The 15,234-nt window shown below is 37.1% G+C and overlaps 1 protein-coding gene across 5 annotated transcripts in view; it reads left to right on the top strand.

Annotated features, from left to right (window-relative positions):
- Positions 1–15,234, top strand: part of WDHD1 (WD repeat and HMG-box DNA binding protein 1) — a 30,290-nt gene that overhangs the window by 7,963 nt on the left and 7,093 nt on the right. For all 5 annotated transcript variants that reach the window (XM_049828567.1, XM_049828568.1, XM_049828569.1 and 2 more), the window contains 14 exons: positions 164–214; positions 1,941–2,036; positions 3,639–3,731; positions 4,623–4,729; positions 6,238–6,373; positions 6,537–6,726; positions 6,913–7,103; positions 7,704–7,888; positions 9,026–9,267; positions 9,744–9,881; positions 10,558–10,714; positions 12,558–12,672; positions 14,126–14,257; positions 14,610–14,827. In XM_049828567.1, coding sequence (XP_049684524.1) covers positions 164–214; positions 1,941–2,036; positions 3,639–3,731; positions 4,623–4,729; positions 6,238–6,373; positions 6,537–6,726; positions 6,913–7,103; positions 7,704–7,888; positions 9,026–9,267; positions 9,744–9,881; positions 10,558–10,714; positions 12,558–12,672; positions 14,126–14,257; positions 14,610–14,827 — 2,051 coding nt within the window. The remainder of the gene's footprint in view (positions 1–163; positions 215–1,940; positions 2,037–3,638; positions 3,732–4,622; positions 4,730–6,237; positions 6,374–6,536; positions 6,727–6,912; positions 7,104–7,703; positions 7,889–9,025; positions 9,268–9,743; positions 9,882–10,557; positions 10,715–12,557; positions 12,673–14,125; positions 14,258–14,609; positions 14,828–15,234) is intronic.

A 15,234-nucleotide genomic window follows, 5' to 3' on the forward strand; every position in this document is an offset into this window, starting at 1 on the left:
AGAAAGTTTTAAGTCTTAAAATGGTTTAAACAGGGAGGCTTTCTTTTTAAAACTGCCTGTATATTACATGTCTAGCATTGTTTATAGGGATTTTTTCAATTTTGTGGCATTAATTTCTCTATGTCTTTAATTATTAATTTATTTACAAAAATTTCTTACATAGGCATCGGCAAGCTGTGATGGCTCTATTAGAGTATGGAAAATCGCAGATCAGGTAAAAGGCCTGCCTTTCAAAGTTAAGTGTTTCATAAGAAATCCAGGATTTCACAGACAGTAAGAAGAGCTGGACTGAAATAACTGTACTGGAATAGGGTTTTCTTCTGGGGGAAGAAATCTAACTACTTACAGAATACTTTTATGTACTTCTGGGAGAAATTCCAAAGCCTGATTATGAAATGTTGCCTGGGTAGCTGTGGATTGTTCTTCTTGCCTGTGGAATCCCTGATTTCTTCTGTTCATCTTTCTTCATTGGCCAACATTGTGTATTTTGTCCTCAGCACATTCAGAAATAATGCTTCTGTGTAAAGATAGCAATTGACATCAGATGCCTTATTTCAGAATTTCAGCTCATTGCTTTCAGGGTTAAGGAAGGATTTTTATTCTAATAAAGTACTATCTAGTTATATTTTGTTTTTATTTATTTTTACCAAGCTTCCTATGAAATAAAAATTTTCAGGATTGTAGACTGACTGGTGAAGGTGGAATAATGCTCTGAGATGCCACACAGTATCTTCTTTTATAAGTGATCTGGTTGGTTGGTCTTGATGATAGGAACATGATTACTTTGACCTGAAATTAGGAAGAGGTATGGGTTCCACATGCTGGGATCACGGAGATGATGGTAACATTTTTCTTTGATAGCGGACTTTGGACACAGAGTTGCTTCAGTGTCTCCTGCTCTCTGCCTGTGGCATGCATACTTAGTTTTCTAAGGACTGGAGGTTCAGCTCAGTGCATTTTAACCTTTTAGATTTGAATGAGTTTAAGGCTGTTGACAAGGGGCTTGCTATTCCACTTTGTTTGTTTGTTTGTTACAAACTTCACAACAATTTCTCCGAAGGATGTAAATCACAGTTTGAAGAACAAAATTTATTAGAAATAGAGTCTTTGGGCTCAGCATGGCAATATTTGGCTGAAATAGTTCAGGGCCTGTATGAAATCATATTTAGTGAGAGAATCAGATTTAGTCTCTGCTCTTGGAACTCTAAGGAACTTGAAAAGAGGGTTTCAAGTGAACGTTTTAATAAGGCAATTCTGCATATGTATGTGGGATTATTTTTGCTAAATGCCATTGACTGGAATAAGAATCCATGTGGAATTATTCCTGTAAGTACAGTTGAAAATGCGCTCCTGCACTTGTGGATTGCTATTTTTTAAAACAAAAGCATACTTCAAATGAGAAATCTCATGTTCCAGACTGACATTGGGTGCCTTTTGGGGCAATTACACTAACAGTGTTCTGGGATTGTGACAGTACAATGTATGTATCTGTGCTGTAATTTCAGAATATAGCCATTCATTCTTTATACTGCTGTGGCGAGATTCAGGCTGGTTGTCACCTTGCTGCAGTTGATTGGGGTTTGACAAATGCATTGTGGCCAGATTTTCTCTGTAACCCAAAAATATGTGAAATATGTGAGCTCATTTGTTCTCTATTTGATTCAAAACACTGGTTCTGTGATCTTATTTTTGTTACAAGTAGTTGTATTGTCATTAAAATAGTTTCGGGTCTATATTGGCAAGGTATTTTTCAGGTTTGGTGTATTTTTTTAAGTCAGTATGTAGCTTTGTATTTGAATGAAAGATACCGCTTTTGGACATGAAATAATATATCTTTTTTCCTTTTAGTTTTTTTTCCACACTTTTCCTGTAAGAATTTGTACTATACAGTTAATTTTTCACAGAGCTAGAAAACTAATTTTTTAATATTTTGTTTTCAGACATGCACAACAAGCTGGCCACTACTGCAGAAATGTAATGATGTGATAAATGCTAAATCAATATGCAGGCTTGGCTGGCAACCTGGCAGTGGGAAGGTAAGTGACATTGGTTTAGCCACATCTTAATCCTTCTTTTCTCTTTTTTTCCAACAGTAGAATTCAATCTGGGCAAGCCCAAATTGCAGCTCCTGGGACTTAAGGAAAATATTTGGGGTGAAGTTCACTTTTAGGAAAAATAAAAACCTGGAAATCGTTACTTGCTTAAGCTCCAGGCTGTGTTTGGCAGTAGTCCGGCTGTCAGCCCAAAACAACGTTCAACAGTCATGTTGTGCTGAAGAGGAAGGAACATTGTCCACAAGGGAAATAATCAAATTGCTCACAACAGAGCATCAAAGGGAGTTCAGTCTTTCTCTACTTTTAAGTAAATTTTGCCCTATCAGTAAACTAGCTCTGTAAAAATAGTAAGTTGTTCCCTTTCTTTTCACCTGAAGAGCGAAGTTGATTCTCTTGTGACTAAAGGTGGTGCTGATGCATACTACAGGTCTAGCGCATTGTGTGCTGCTGGAATAGTACTATGTATGGATCAGTAATCACAATGGGTTGGGGAATTAGTATGGCTGTATAGATGTCTCTGTAGCATGTAACCCAGATCACCTCTGCAGCATCTGATAATGCAAAGGGGAGAGGGGGAAGGAGCAGATAAATGCGAACCTGTATGAAACGAGGCACGCCCTGCTATACTTGAAATAAAGGACAGGGAATTGAGTGCAAGTTGGCCATTTGGAAAAATTGTTTTTATGGCTTCTGTTCTTGCCTGTGATAATAATGTGGCAGAACCTATTCATCCTTTATTGACATTCCAGTATACTGGATCTAAAGAGTATTTTCAGTGTTTTCTCACAGTTCTTACCTGAATAATCATGTTTCCCTGCCTTAACCTTTGCGTCTGTCTTCCTGTGTCTACTCTTCAAAATACCTGGCTCCTATGATAGCATTATGTGTAACTTTTCTGTGGAAGAGAGAGTGTCACCTACAGTACAAATTGTTTCAATATCCATATTGCAAAAAACCAGATACTTTTAATTTTTAGGCTAATTCACACACACAAAATGCAAGTAGTTGCCTTGCTTCTCTTACAAAGCGAATTGTTAGAAGTCTTTAAAAAACCCAAATCCTAAAAAAATAAACAGGCAGTAACATTTTTGTAGTTTTGTGAAAGATTAAATGAGCTATTTCAGGAATCAGCTATTCAAATAAGATTTATTGAGCAATTATAACCTGATCAAAACAGATTTGGGGAGGGAGGGAAAAGGAGAACGTAAGCCTTGCACTCAAAGCATTGGAAACTATTTATATGTGTGTGTGTGTGTGTGTGTTAGCTGTTTCACAAATAAGAACTTCTAACCTTACGGTGCAGCTGTCATTATCTTCAATTTTCTGCCAGAAAGAAATGAAGATTAAAATGAAAACAGGCATGCTTTGCTATGTTGTGTGTGGAAAGCATTAAAGAACCTTGTCATTCAAGTTACTTCAGCTTTCTTTACTTTCTTAGTTGGCATTGCTAGGATGCTAGAGAACTGTTAAATACTGAGGCAGTCACAACTGTAATACTTCTGAATGAGGGAGGTATGCTATTTGAATGTTCTGTTTGAAAGGTAACTTGTTCTAAATTGTCTGATTCTTGTTTCCTTTGAACAGTTGCTGGCAATTCCTGTAGATAAAGTTGTTAAACTATACAGAAGGGAAACCTGGGATAGTCAATTTGATTTATCAGATACATTCATCACACAGGTAGGTACATAAACCAGGTGCTTGCAAAATCTTCCATAATTTAAATGTTACTTTGCTAGAAATTATCTTCTGGACAGTATCTCTTGTCACCCACCTCCCCCCGCCCCCACCTTGGTAATGATTGCTCACATTTTCTATTCCATTTCTGATCCTGTTACTTTATGTTGGAAAACAAGGCAAGAGATACTAGATGAGCGTCAAACATGTCTTTATGTGGCTCTGGTTCCCCTCTTTCATTTATAGTAACCTGCTAGATCTCTGAAGTCTACTGGTGAGTCACCAACTGCAGCTGAAGAACATCTGTTTTCACAGATTGCTCTAAATGCATAGCTTTTTAGGGAAAATGTCAAGAGTATTATTTCTGTACAGAACAGAGATATCAATTGTTCACTTTATATTTTATTGAGCTGAAATTTAGCTAAGTGGTAGCCTTAACTGTGCCATCTTCTTTCTTTTGACCTCATTATATACTTGGAAACCTTTGGGTTATAGAGGACCGCGTTCCTAGTGTTATTAAGATATAGAACACAGAGTCTTGGATTTTAATTTATGGAACTGTATTAAGTTCAAGATAAAGCAAGCTATGTCTAGTGCTGAGTTTGCAAAATATACTATGCTTCTGTCTACATGTCTAGAATCAGGTTTTTTCAACCTCATGGCAGCATTTAATGACAGAAGATGGATATTCTCAAAATAAAATAAGTGTGCTGTCTTTAAAGAATGGTTCTTGTAGGGAACTACCTAAAGCCAGCTCTAGTACAGGAGGCTGGAAATGATTTGCTAAAGATCATTATTATTTTTTTATTCCAGAATACCTGTCTGTTTTAAGCTCCAGAATATGAATGCTGTGTGTGCATTGGTAATTTTTTCTATTTCTTATTTTTTCCTTAGACCTTGAATGTTGTGGCCTGGTCTCCTTGTGGGCAGTATCTGGCAGCTGGAAGTGTGAATGGGAGTATAGTGGTGTGGAACGTGGAAAACCAGGAGTGCATAGAGAGGTATTCAGTGTTGCTCCATAAGTCCCAAGTACATGTTTTTTCTTGAAATAGAATTTTGTTATCTTTTCTGTAAAACTTATTTGTGCAAATGTAGAACTCTGCCTCTTGAAAAAGCCTTAATAAGATTTACAGGGCAGATCTGTAAGTTTTCTGCCAACATTCCACTGAAAGCAAGCACTCCAGGAGGCAGCGTATGAAAGCTCAGATTGAAGAATACCATTTTACCTGGCCTCGTAGATGGTCTCCCAGCTGGTGGCAGGGCTGGGAGCACATCCACAGAGACAGAGCCAAAGCACACAGGTCAAAAGAACCGTGTCAGGTCTGAGTGACACTGGCAGGCAGGGCCACCGCTCAGTGTAGACCTGAGCAAAGGGAGCAAGAGGAAGGCTATTCTCTTGTGCAACCCGAGTGAGGTGCACTAATACTGCAGCAGTTCATATGCTGAAGGGAATTCAAGGGCTGCCACATTTCCGTGTTCTACAAGGAAGCAGCTTCCACAAGAGTGTAACTCTTGGGGGTAGGTAGAAATGTGGTGGTGTTTTGCCTTTCCCTGCCATATCCAGTATGCACAGAAGTATGTTCTGATTCATGTGATACACTGTTTTCCTTTCTGCATAGCTAGAAGGATCTGGAAACATCACATTCTTAGAAATAGAATAGGGAAGGGATATGAATGTGGATTCTGTTCAAATTCCATAGTCTAGTTTTCTGTGTGCAAATATCTTTTATTACTTTTTAATTTAATAGTTGATTAAAGGACAGTTTTGATGGAAACAAATTTTCCTCATATCCCCAAGATCATTGGCAGTAAGATGTATTTTCTGAAGGGAGAGGGAACTACAGGTACATCAGTCAGCCATCCTCACCTGTAGGCAAAAAAGGACAGACAAATTGCACTTTATCACTTAAAGCATCTCTCATTCAAAAAAAAAAAAAAAAAAAAAGAAAAAAAAAAAGGTATGATTAAGTGAAGTATAGAAGAGAAGGGATGATTTATTTATCTGTCTGAATATTTGGGGCAAGAAACATGATTGTTACTGTAATGCTTATGTTAAGAATTAAAGACAGATTATGTAAATAATTAATGGGAGGATTTTTTTTGTGTGAGTAAAGGGTGAAAAAGATAGAGGATTAACTCATCAGTTTGGTACAAGAGAAACAGCTGAATGTTCCTTTTATAACGGTATGGTTCTGGAATGTATGACTGCTGGGGAATTACTTTGTCTTTTCTACATGTATCAGGAAGCTGTTGTTTTAAGAGTATGATCCTGTTTGATTTTTTTTTAAAGCTTAAATGATTTTCTCCATAGAAAAGAAAGACCTGCTGTATTTTTTTTATAGTAGCTGTTTATTCTAAAGGTGACCTATTAATTATTTTATTATGTGTCACATCACTGTAACATCACTTTCTCATACTAGTAAATATTACCACTTTTTACAATAACTCTTTGGGAGGCTTTCTCCCTGAGAGGGTTACTAAAAATCCATTATTTTTACATTCTTTTTAGGATGAAGCATGAGAAAAATTACTCAGTTTGTGGACTGGCATGGCACCCCAAATATAGGCAAATCGCGTATACAGATACTGAAGGAAATCTGGGGTTGTTGGAAAATATCGGCAATGGAAAGAAACCAGATGACAAGGTGATCAGTACCAATTATGTCTTAAATTAACATGATTATTTAGGTCACCAAATTTTACTGAAGGTTTTATTTTGTGCGTTGAAAGTTCCCTCTTGTGTGTTAATTCATTTCTTGAATTCCATGTCCAAAAGAAGTTTTATGATGATTGCTAATCGGGTTTTAGGTTGCCAGTACAGTGACAAAGGACTACAATGATCTCTTTGATGGAGAAGATGACGACTATTTAGATGGAGATATGATTGAACCACAGTCTTCCCCAAAGGCTGGAGATAATGAAGATGATGCTGATGACCTTATGCCAACTTCAGGCCATCTGAGACGGGCAATAATTGATGATGATGATAACTCACTAGGTACAGAATGAACTAATTTTCCAGAGCACTTTAGTGCTGTTATTGGGACAATCTCTTAGCTTCCTCAACTCAGATATATTCTGCCTTATTTTTCCAGAGAAATCTTGACTGTTTTAAATGTTTTACCTATATTCTGTCCTAATAATGTGTGTAAGATGTAATTTTTTTTTTTTTTTTAACTTATAGATATTGGGATGATAAAAGCTAATTCCAGTCTTCTTGAAAAGGAAGATGACGATGACGATCAGACTGGTGGCTTTCCAGCTTTACCACCATCATCTACACAACAGCCTTTCTATGATGGACCAATGCCAACCCCCAAGCAAAAGCCGTTCCAGTCTGGCTCCACTCCTGCACATCTCATGCATCGTTTCATGGTAAATCTCGCTGCTGTGTGGTTATGTTGATCTAGTTGCTTTGTTAATACTGAACATTTTTCAGTTCTTGCTGTGTCTTAATCTAATCTTTTCCAAGATTTTTTTTTTTTTAATAGTTCACAGTGTGAAGTTAAATAGTGGAAAGTAGCTTTGTGTTAATACAAAGACTGCATAAGGTTATGCTTTACATATCAGTTGCTTTTGATGTAGAAATAAGCACTTGGCTTTAAGACAAAAGCAAGCTATACAGTTTGTACCTGTGCTATTGAATTCTAGCAAATTTTTTTTTAAATTCTCTTTTAGCCAGAACTTGTGGATACTCTCGTGCTGTTAAGACTTGTACGTTAATCATGCACTATTTCTTTCTAACTGCGAGTTCTTCACACTTAATTTTGTAAGGAGAAAGACAGCTAAGCAATGAGGATGAAACTAGTTTCTGCCTAATTCAGCTGGTTTAGAAACTACAAGTCCTGACTACACGTCTTCAGTCTTCCTCTAGCCTCCCACCTACTGTTTAAATGAGAAAGTTACAGCAGGCTGGTTTACGGCAGTATGCTTGATTTGTTGGTGGTTTTTTTTTGGTGGGGTTCTTTTTAATAGGTATGGAATTCTGTTGGTATCATTCGCTGTTACAATGATGAGCAAGACAATGCTATCGATGTAGAATTTCATGATACCTCCATACATCATGCAACACACCTGCCGAACTCTCTGAATCACACGATGGCTGACCTCTCTACTGAAGCTATTTTACTAGCCTGTGAGAGTACAGAGGAACTTGCAAGGTAAGTCATGGCCTTGCTCTGCAAAACCTGTAGTGTGGAATTACACTTAACTTGTTTCAAATATTTCAGCTTTTAATTTCAGCTTGTATCACTTTTTTGAGATTTTTGGCTTTTGATTGTGCTTTTTATTTATGGGATCACTTTTGAGGAGGATTTTCACATCTGCCCACTTGAAGACTTCAAGAATATTGAAAGATGTAATTTGTTTCCTGAGGATTTTTTTTAATCCCGTTTTCAAATATGTATATACTGGAAACTTTGTGCATTGCTAGCTCAAAGGAAATCGTAAACATGAACAGTAGTTTTTCAGTCTGCTCAGACCAAAGATAAATCATAGGGGCTGTGCTATTTCCTTTCACACTGTTGCTAAGGAGACATGTTTGGAAATACCTGAAGAACTGTAAGTGTGAAGAACACAAGTTTATGAAAACCATAGAAAGATTTAAGCAGCTGGGCCACCTAGACTCTGTTCTTGCATTTAAGAACAATAGTAACTACATTTTATTGCCAGTTTCTGTGTAAATACCTTGAAGAAAGAACTTATTTTCACACATACGGCATTATGATAAGTTGAAAAGTACCCTTTACCTTTAAAAGTATTATTTGTGTGCATTGGTTCTCTGACTCTGAAAGCTTCAATTTTTCTTTTCTTGGTGGACGTGGGTAATCTCTCAAAAGCCATGGTGTCTATGAATTGGTTACAAGCAGTTTTCGGTTATTAAGATGGCAGAACTGAAGTTCCTAATTTTTTTTTGCATTTGAAACAGAATAATGTGACAGACTTGTAATGAGGGCTGATATTCAGGGGTACCAAGCACCTTCATTTCTTATTAATGTTAATTAAGCAGGACACTTACCTGTTTCCATCTGAAAAAAATCTCCCCTCAGACCTTTGAACTGTCTCTGCTTCAGGCTTTAGAACCTCTAAGTCTACAGTGCTGGAGGTCGAGCTGGCTCCAGTTCTTGAATGATAAGGGTAACACCTTTGCAGATGACCACTTGTAATTTGTAGTTCCTTTCTATGACCATCACAGCTTCTAGGTCTCTGATAAAAATGTAATGTATTGGTGTATTTTCAGATACTGTATTTTTCTTCACATTGAGATATTTGACTCTTGTTCTTTGTCTCTGCCTTAGCAAGCTCCACTGCATTCATTTTAGCTCATGGGATGCAAACAAGGAGTGGACAGTAGATATGCCAAAGGATGAAGACATTGAGGCTATCTGTTTAGGTCAAGGCTGGGCTGCTTGTGCCACTAGTGCCTTGCTAGTTCGTGTGTTTACAGTTGGAGGAGTTCAGAAAGAGATCTTCAGTCTCCCAGGTCCAGTGGTGTCTATGGCAGGACATGGAGAGCAGTTGGTGATTATTTATCACAGAGGTAGTTTTCTCCTTTGTGTCTTTTTTTGAACTGGGGTTATGTTTTCAATCCTTGTCTGTTACTGGCTTCAAGTGCTGGTTAATTTATACGTAATCACTGGAAGTGTTTTCTTCTTCTTTTCCTTATGATGCTTTTACTGTCACAACCCACTGATCTTTGACTTCTGACAGCAAAGCCTACATTTTGTATTCAGATGCCTAGATTAACCTGTGGGGAAGGGGAGAATTTTGTAACAGTGACATTAATAGATTAAACTTGGGTTTCAGGTAGGCCGGAATGAATTACCATGGGAAATTAAGGAAGTAGTTGTTAAACATGCTTTGTATGTCCAAAATGACAACTAGTCACTTGTCTGACAGTGGTATTCATGGATAACCCTGCATTAGAAGTAGTTTCTGATTCAAAACTTAAATTTACCCAAGAGACAAGACAATTCTTTTGTTTTCTAACATCGTCACTGAACAACTTCTTCCTAGGTACTGGGTTTGATGGGGACCAGTGCCTTGGAGTACAGCTGATGGAGCTAGGAAAAAAGAAAAAACAAATTTTGCATGGAGACCCTCTTTCTCTTACAAAGAAATCCTATTTGGCATGGGTTGGATTCTCCGCAGAAGGTATGAAATACCTGCATGAGTGACACTGACAAATCTTGACACTATTGGGGGAATGTTGGAGGAGATTTTGACTAATTAATGCCCTTTTAGTAATGGTGATCTTGGGACCTAGACTCGTTTTTAATCTCCTCAATGCTAAACAAAATTCTATTTTTCTATTCTTTCAATATATTTATTGGAAATCTTTAATATGTTTCCACTATGAATAGAATGCACTTGAACATTATCAGAACTTGTTCTCCCGATTCGTTGCCCTGCTCAGTAAAAAGAAATAAACTGCATTAGTACACCATAACAGGCATGTTCAACTATCTCAGCAAAAGCCCCCTCACCCAAAAGTTGGTAGCTTGGGAAGAGTTTTTATGATAACTAGAAAAAGTAATTGTAAAATAGCTAATTTTCTTTGGGAATCTACCTAAGTAGTATGAATTTGATTTCTTCATAAAATGTTTTACTTTTGAACTTGGCAGTTGACTAGCAGTGGTGTTGACTGTCAGAAGGTGGCGCATCTTTCTAAGGAAAGAAGTTTTTCCCATCTAGGTTGTACTGTTTGAGTGAGAGGAATTCTATTCGAGATATGTAAATCATCGTTTCCCAGCAGTATCCACCAGTTCAAACTTGCTCGCGTAGTAATTAGTTGCCTCTCAGAATAATTGTTTTCATTTGTAACGAACAGGTACCCCTTGTTATGTGGATTCTGAGGGAATTGTGCGGATGTTGAACCGAGGACTTGGGAATACTTGGATTCCAGTGTGTAACACGAGAGAGCATTGCAAAGGAAAATCTGATCATTATTGGGTAGTTGGCATCCATGAAAATCCCCAGCAGCTCAGGTCAGATATTTCAGAAGGAGATGCTTTGGTTGTCTTGGTTTTAATTTACAGAGGACTTCTTACTATGAGAAACTGGAAACAACTTTTACTAAAACAGATGGCTGGTAAATATGCACAGTAAATGATCTAGTTCATAAATTTAGTTCTGCATGGATGTTTCATTACTAAATTGGTTTTGAATAAATTCATTAGAGTTTTATAATGTGTAATTCACTAATTTTGGCTTTTTGCCTTGACTAACAGGTGTGTGCACTTTGATGTGAAATCACATCTCTGATGCAGACACATTCATAAGACTGCATTTTGTTAGAGAAACCTACTAAAAAGTTGCTGTTAGAAATCTGCTTCTGCTGTTGATGGGTTTGGGGGGTTTGGGTTTGTTTCGTTTGGGTTTTTTGGGTTGTGGTTTTTTTTTTTTCTTTTTTTGCTTAGCTATGTTTTCCCCTTTTATCCCTTTCAGAAGAATCCAGTCCTGTAACTAGTCTACATTATTAGGCATAGATAAATCAGAACTGTCTGTTATTACATTAATATTTAAACTGTGGCCATGAAGAACAATTTTGTATGTAAAATTGCTCAAATATTTAGCTGAGAGTTAGATATTACTTTATAAAATGTGGTACTGGTGATGTCTAAATAACTGTTTCTCTTTATTGTAACATGCATCCTGGACATTTAGTTGCTAAGCTTTGTTTGTATTCTTCTTTATTCAGTGATCTGTGTCTTTTTCCTACGAGGGCAGAATCCATCAGTTCACATATTTTACTGAAATTTAGACTCTTTGCTAGTCACGCACAATTGTAGAGTTTGGTGGGAGAGTGCATTTTATTTAAATTTATGTGAAATTCTTTGTCATCCTCTGTTTTTTTTATAAAAAGGGTATCACTGGTAAATGTTAGTTCTCTGTTTCTTCCTTCAAGTTAGTAAGTAATGTTGGCCTCCAGAAAATACACAAAAAAATGTGCAGGACACATCACGTTGATGGGATAGTCAACTGTGAGTCTGTCATCATGAGTTTTTTACCTTCTCCAAGAAAGAGAGTGCTATTCTCTGAGTTGCAAAGAACATTTTATTCAAAGCCACTAGCATATTAAAGATAAGAAGGGGGAAGGGTTGTTGTAGAAACACCATATGCCTTAATTAACACAGATAGCCAGAACACTAATGCTTCCTGTTCCTTTTTTTTTTTCCTAGTGTCTGAAACAGTAGCTTATAAAACCAGACACTTTTGTCAATGCTGCATTGGTGCTGCTGGAAATACAGCTCTTCCCCAATCAATGTTTTGCTTAAGTGATTGTTACCAGAAAGTACCAGTTAAAATATAATGAAACAATAAGCCTACCCTTTTAGTATATGCTTATCTGTTTCACCCCTCTCCTCCCCACCCCCAACCAAGTGTGTCTAAACACAGCATTCTCCTCATGAAGTCCAAAACCCCTCATCAAAATAAATCGTAGATGTGCCTGCTCTTGTTCCAGTGGCCTTCAGTTTTTCAGTAGTTTCTGATTTTAAGAAATTGCGTTTACGTTTTGTAATAGCTGTTAAATCGTGTATTGTGTGAGATGGAGATCTGTGTCATGTGCCACATTTGGAGTTTCTAATGTGAACAAGAGCAGCATGTGCCTTGCTGGTTTTAAACTCTTTTACCAGTTGCAGTGTAAAAATAACCCTTTATAATGCAATCTTACATATTGCTATATTTATGTCAGTAATTTAATTACTACTTTTTAAAGAACAAATCCTCTTAAAGTGCCTTGCTTCTTAGGAGACATGATTTAGACGTAGAACGACTGGTGACTGTAGGTGTTGAGGATTGTATGTGTTTTTTGTTTCCCTTGCACAGGTGTATTCCTTGTAAAGGAGCCCGATTCCCTCCTACGCTACCACGGCCTGCTGTAGCAGTATTACCTTTTAAACTTCCTTACTGTCAAGTTACAACAGAAAAGGGACAGATGGAGGTATGGAATGGTGTTGAGTTCACAGCTGATAGTCTCAGATGTCCCCATAGTAGGGTTTATACAAGATTCCTATTAATCATCTCTACTATGAAATAGGGTAGTACAAACTCTGAGTAAGACACGTGGCTAAGGATTTTATTTGGGTTCAGTGTTTTGTATAGTTTTTCTGGTTTGGTTTGGTTTGGTTTACAACTGTTTCTAGAAGAATATAAGATAAAGCTGCTAGAGCTGATTGATTCAAGGTTATATTTACACATAATCTATTTCTGACCAATGAAGTCTTTCTTAGCCTCTCTCATTTTTTTAGTGGGTGGTGGCTAATGTTCTAGTAAGCACCAGATTTTGGGATCCAAATCTAGACCCCCTTGAAGGTGTCTGATTTTTAATATTTTAGGCATAACAAAATTTCTGGAAGATGTGTTTTTGAAAGGCGTACTAAGTACTCAAATTCATATAATCTCTCTGAAAACGTAGGCCTTCCGGCTTGACTTACTCTCTTGAGGTAGAGGCTGGTTGAAGCAAGATGTGGAGACTTCTAGAAGAATATCTATGTTTATTCTTCTATTTTTTATAGGTTTAAATATTTCAATCTTGCTGTGTTGAACTGTACAGCACAAAATAAAAATGAACATAAAATTCTAACCTCAATCTTAGAGACAGTTTAATGCTATTTGAAATTTATTCTCTTTGATAGAAGTGTAGGTTAAAAGTTTCAATAATAAACACTTTGTGATTTTTAATGAATTCTGATTCATTTGGCTCAAGTCTTTTTGTTCATTATCTGATGGAGTATGTCTTCCATTCCACACCCACCCCCTCAACTCCCCCAAGATAATAGAAGGAAAACACCCTGGGAGCTGTTAATTTAGCTTGAAGGAATATGTACTTCTGTGTAGGTAAAGAAACAGATTATTCCAATACATGACTGATGAAAACATACTGGTTTTGAATAAGTTTATAATTATTTTGTAACAGAGCTAGCCTGGTCTAATAGCCATAGTAGTATTTCACTGAACAACAAGAGTTATATTTTCTGTTTGCCTGTCTCACAGATGATGATTACTCCTACAGTTACTGAGTTATTCTGGAATACTTCCCATTTGCTGTGGGACAGAAGTTGTAAGATAATCAACTTGTTCTAGAATTGTCTGTCCTTGTAGCATACTGGTGAACATGTAGGTTTCGTCCTGCTGAAAGTCTGCAAGATATTTGGAATTTAACATATATGGCGACTGTTTGGATCAGTTTGTATAGAGATGGTTGTTAGTGTGGTCTATTTTTTCCTCAGTAGGCATTGGCTTTTAAAGAGATTTGTCTACGCCTCACCCTCATTATAAGATGAAAGGAACATTTAAGAACAAGTTGATAAAATATGTTGTAAATCGTTAGGCATTATGTCATGGGCTGTTTTTCCCCCGCTGACCTCCAGCATGCATCTTCCTCCTTTTTTCAGGAACAGTACTGGCGTTCTGTTGTATTTCACAACCATGTGGATTACTTATCAAAAAATGGCTATGAACTTGATGAAAATGCTAAAAGCCAGTTAGTGAAAGAACAGCAAGAACTTTTAATGAAGCTGTTTGCCGTAAGTACAAATAAATAAGAAATAGAATGAATCCCTGAGACTTTATTTTGAGTAGGTGGCCTCTGATGTTAATGTTGATGTGATTCCTCTTATTAGAATTCTGGCTAATGACTGGCAATCCAGCTAGTTCACAGACTATGGTAAGAGGTGGAATGGTTAATATTGCTATTGCTTATCAGTATGAAGGGTTGGAGGAAGAAAAAAAAAAATTTTTTTTCTTTGCTATGCAGCTGATGATTGTTGGTGGTTTGTCTATTCATTCACTCCACCAAGACTGTAATATTCTGGTCCTAGAGTCTCGAGAGAGCTGTGTAACTGAAGTGTGTCACTCTGAAGGCTTCTTTTCTTTCAGCTGTCTTGTAAACTGGAACGTGAATTTCGTTGTATGGAACTTGCTGACCTCATGACACAAAACGTTGTGAATTTAGCTATCAAGTATGCTTCTCGCTCTCGAAGACTAAATTTAGCTCAGCGACTTAGTGAAATGGCTGTAGAAAAAGCAAGTGAGTTGGCAACAGCACCAGACGATGAAGAGGAGGAAGAGGATTTCCGAAAGCACTTGAATGCTGGGTAACACAAATTTCTGTGATTAAAAACCTGGGAACATTTTTACTGACCAATTAACATTTTGGTGCAGTTGATGCACTTTTCTGGACCATAGTTTGCAATATATTACTTGTGAAGTAATGGTTTGTGTTGCACCATTTATAAATTATACATATAAAATGGTACATTCTTCCTGATCTCTTATGAGGACTCGTTAGTACCAGGATACTAACAGAAAGGGGAAATATCTCCACTCCTTGCTTACTGTATGTTTGCGTTCAACAGCTTCAGAGGCAAAGCAGACTCAATACCAAGTGCTCTGATTTAAATTTTTTTTCTCCCCACCCTCCCACTCCCCCAGCTTGTACTAGTTTGGTTATTTGACTCCAACCTACTTTTTTCTATTTGTCTCAGTGTCTCTCTCTCTATCT

Source organism: Accipiter gentilis, chromosome 25 (genome assembly GCF_929443795.1).
Source record: "Accipiter gentilis chromosome 25, bAccGen1.1, whole genome shotgun sequence".
Classification (NCBI taxonomy): Eukaryota; Metazoa; Chordata; class Aves; order Accipitriformes; family Accipitridae; genus Astur; species Astur gentilis.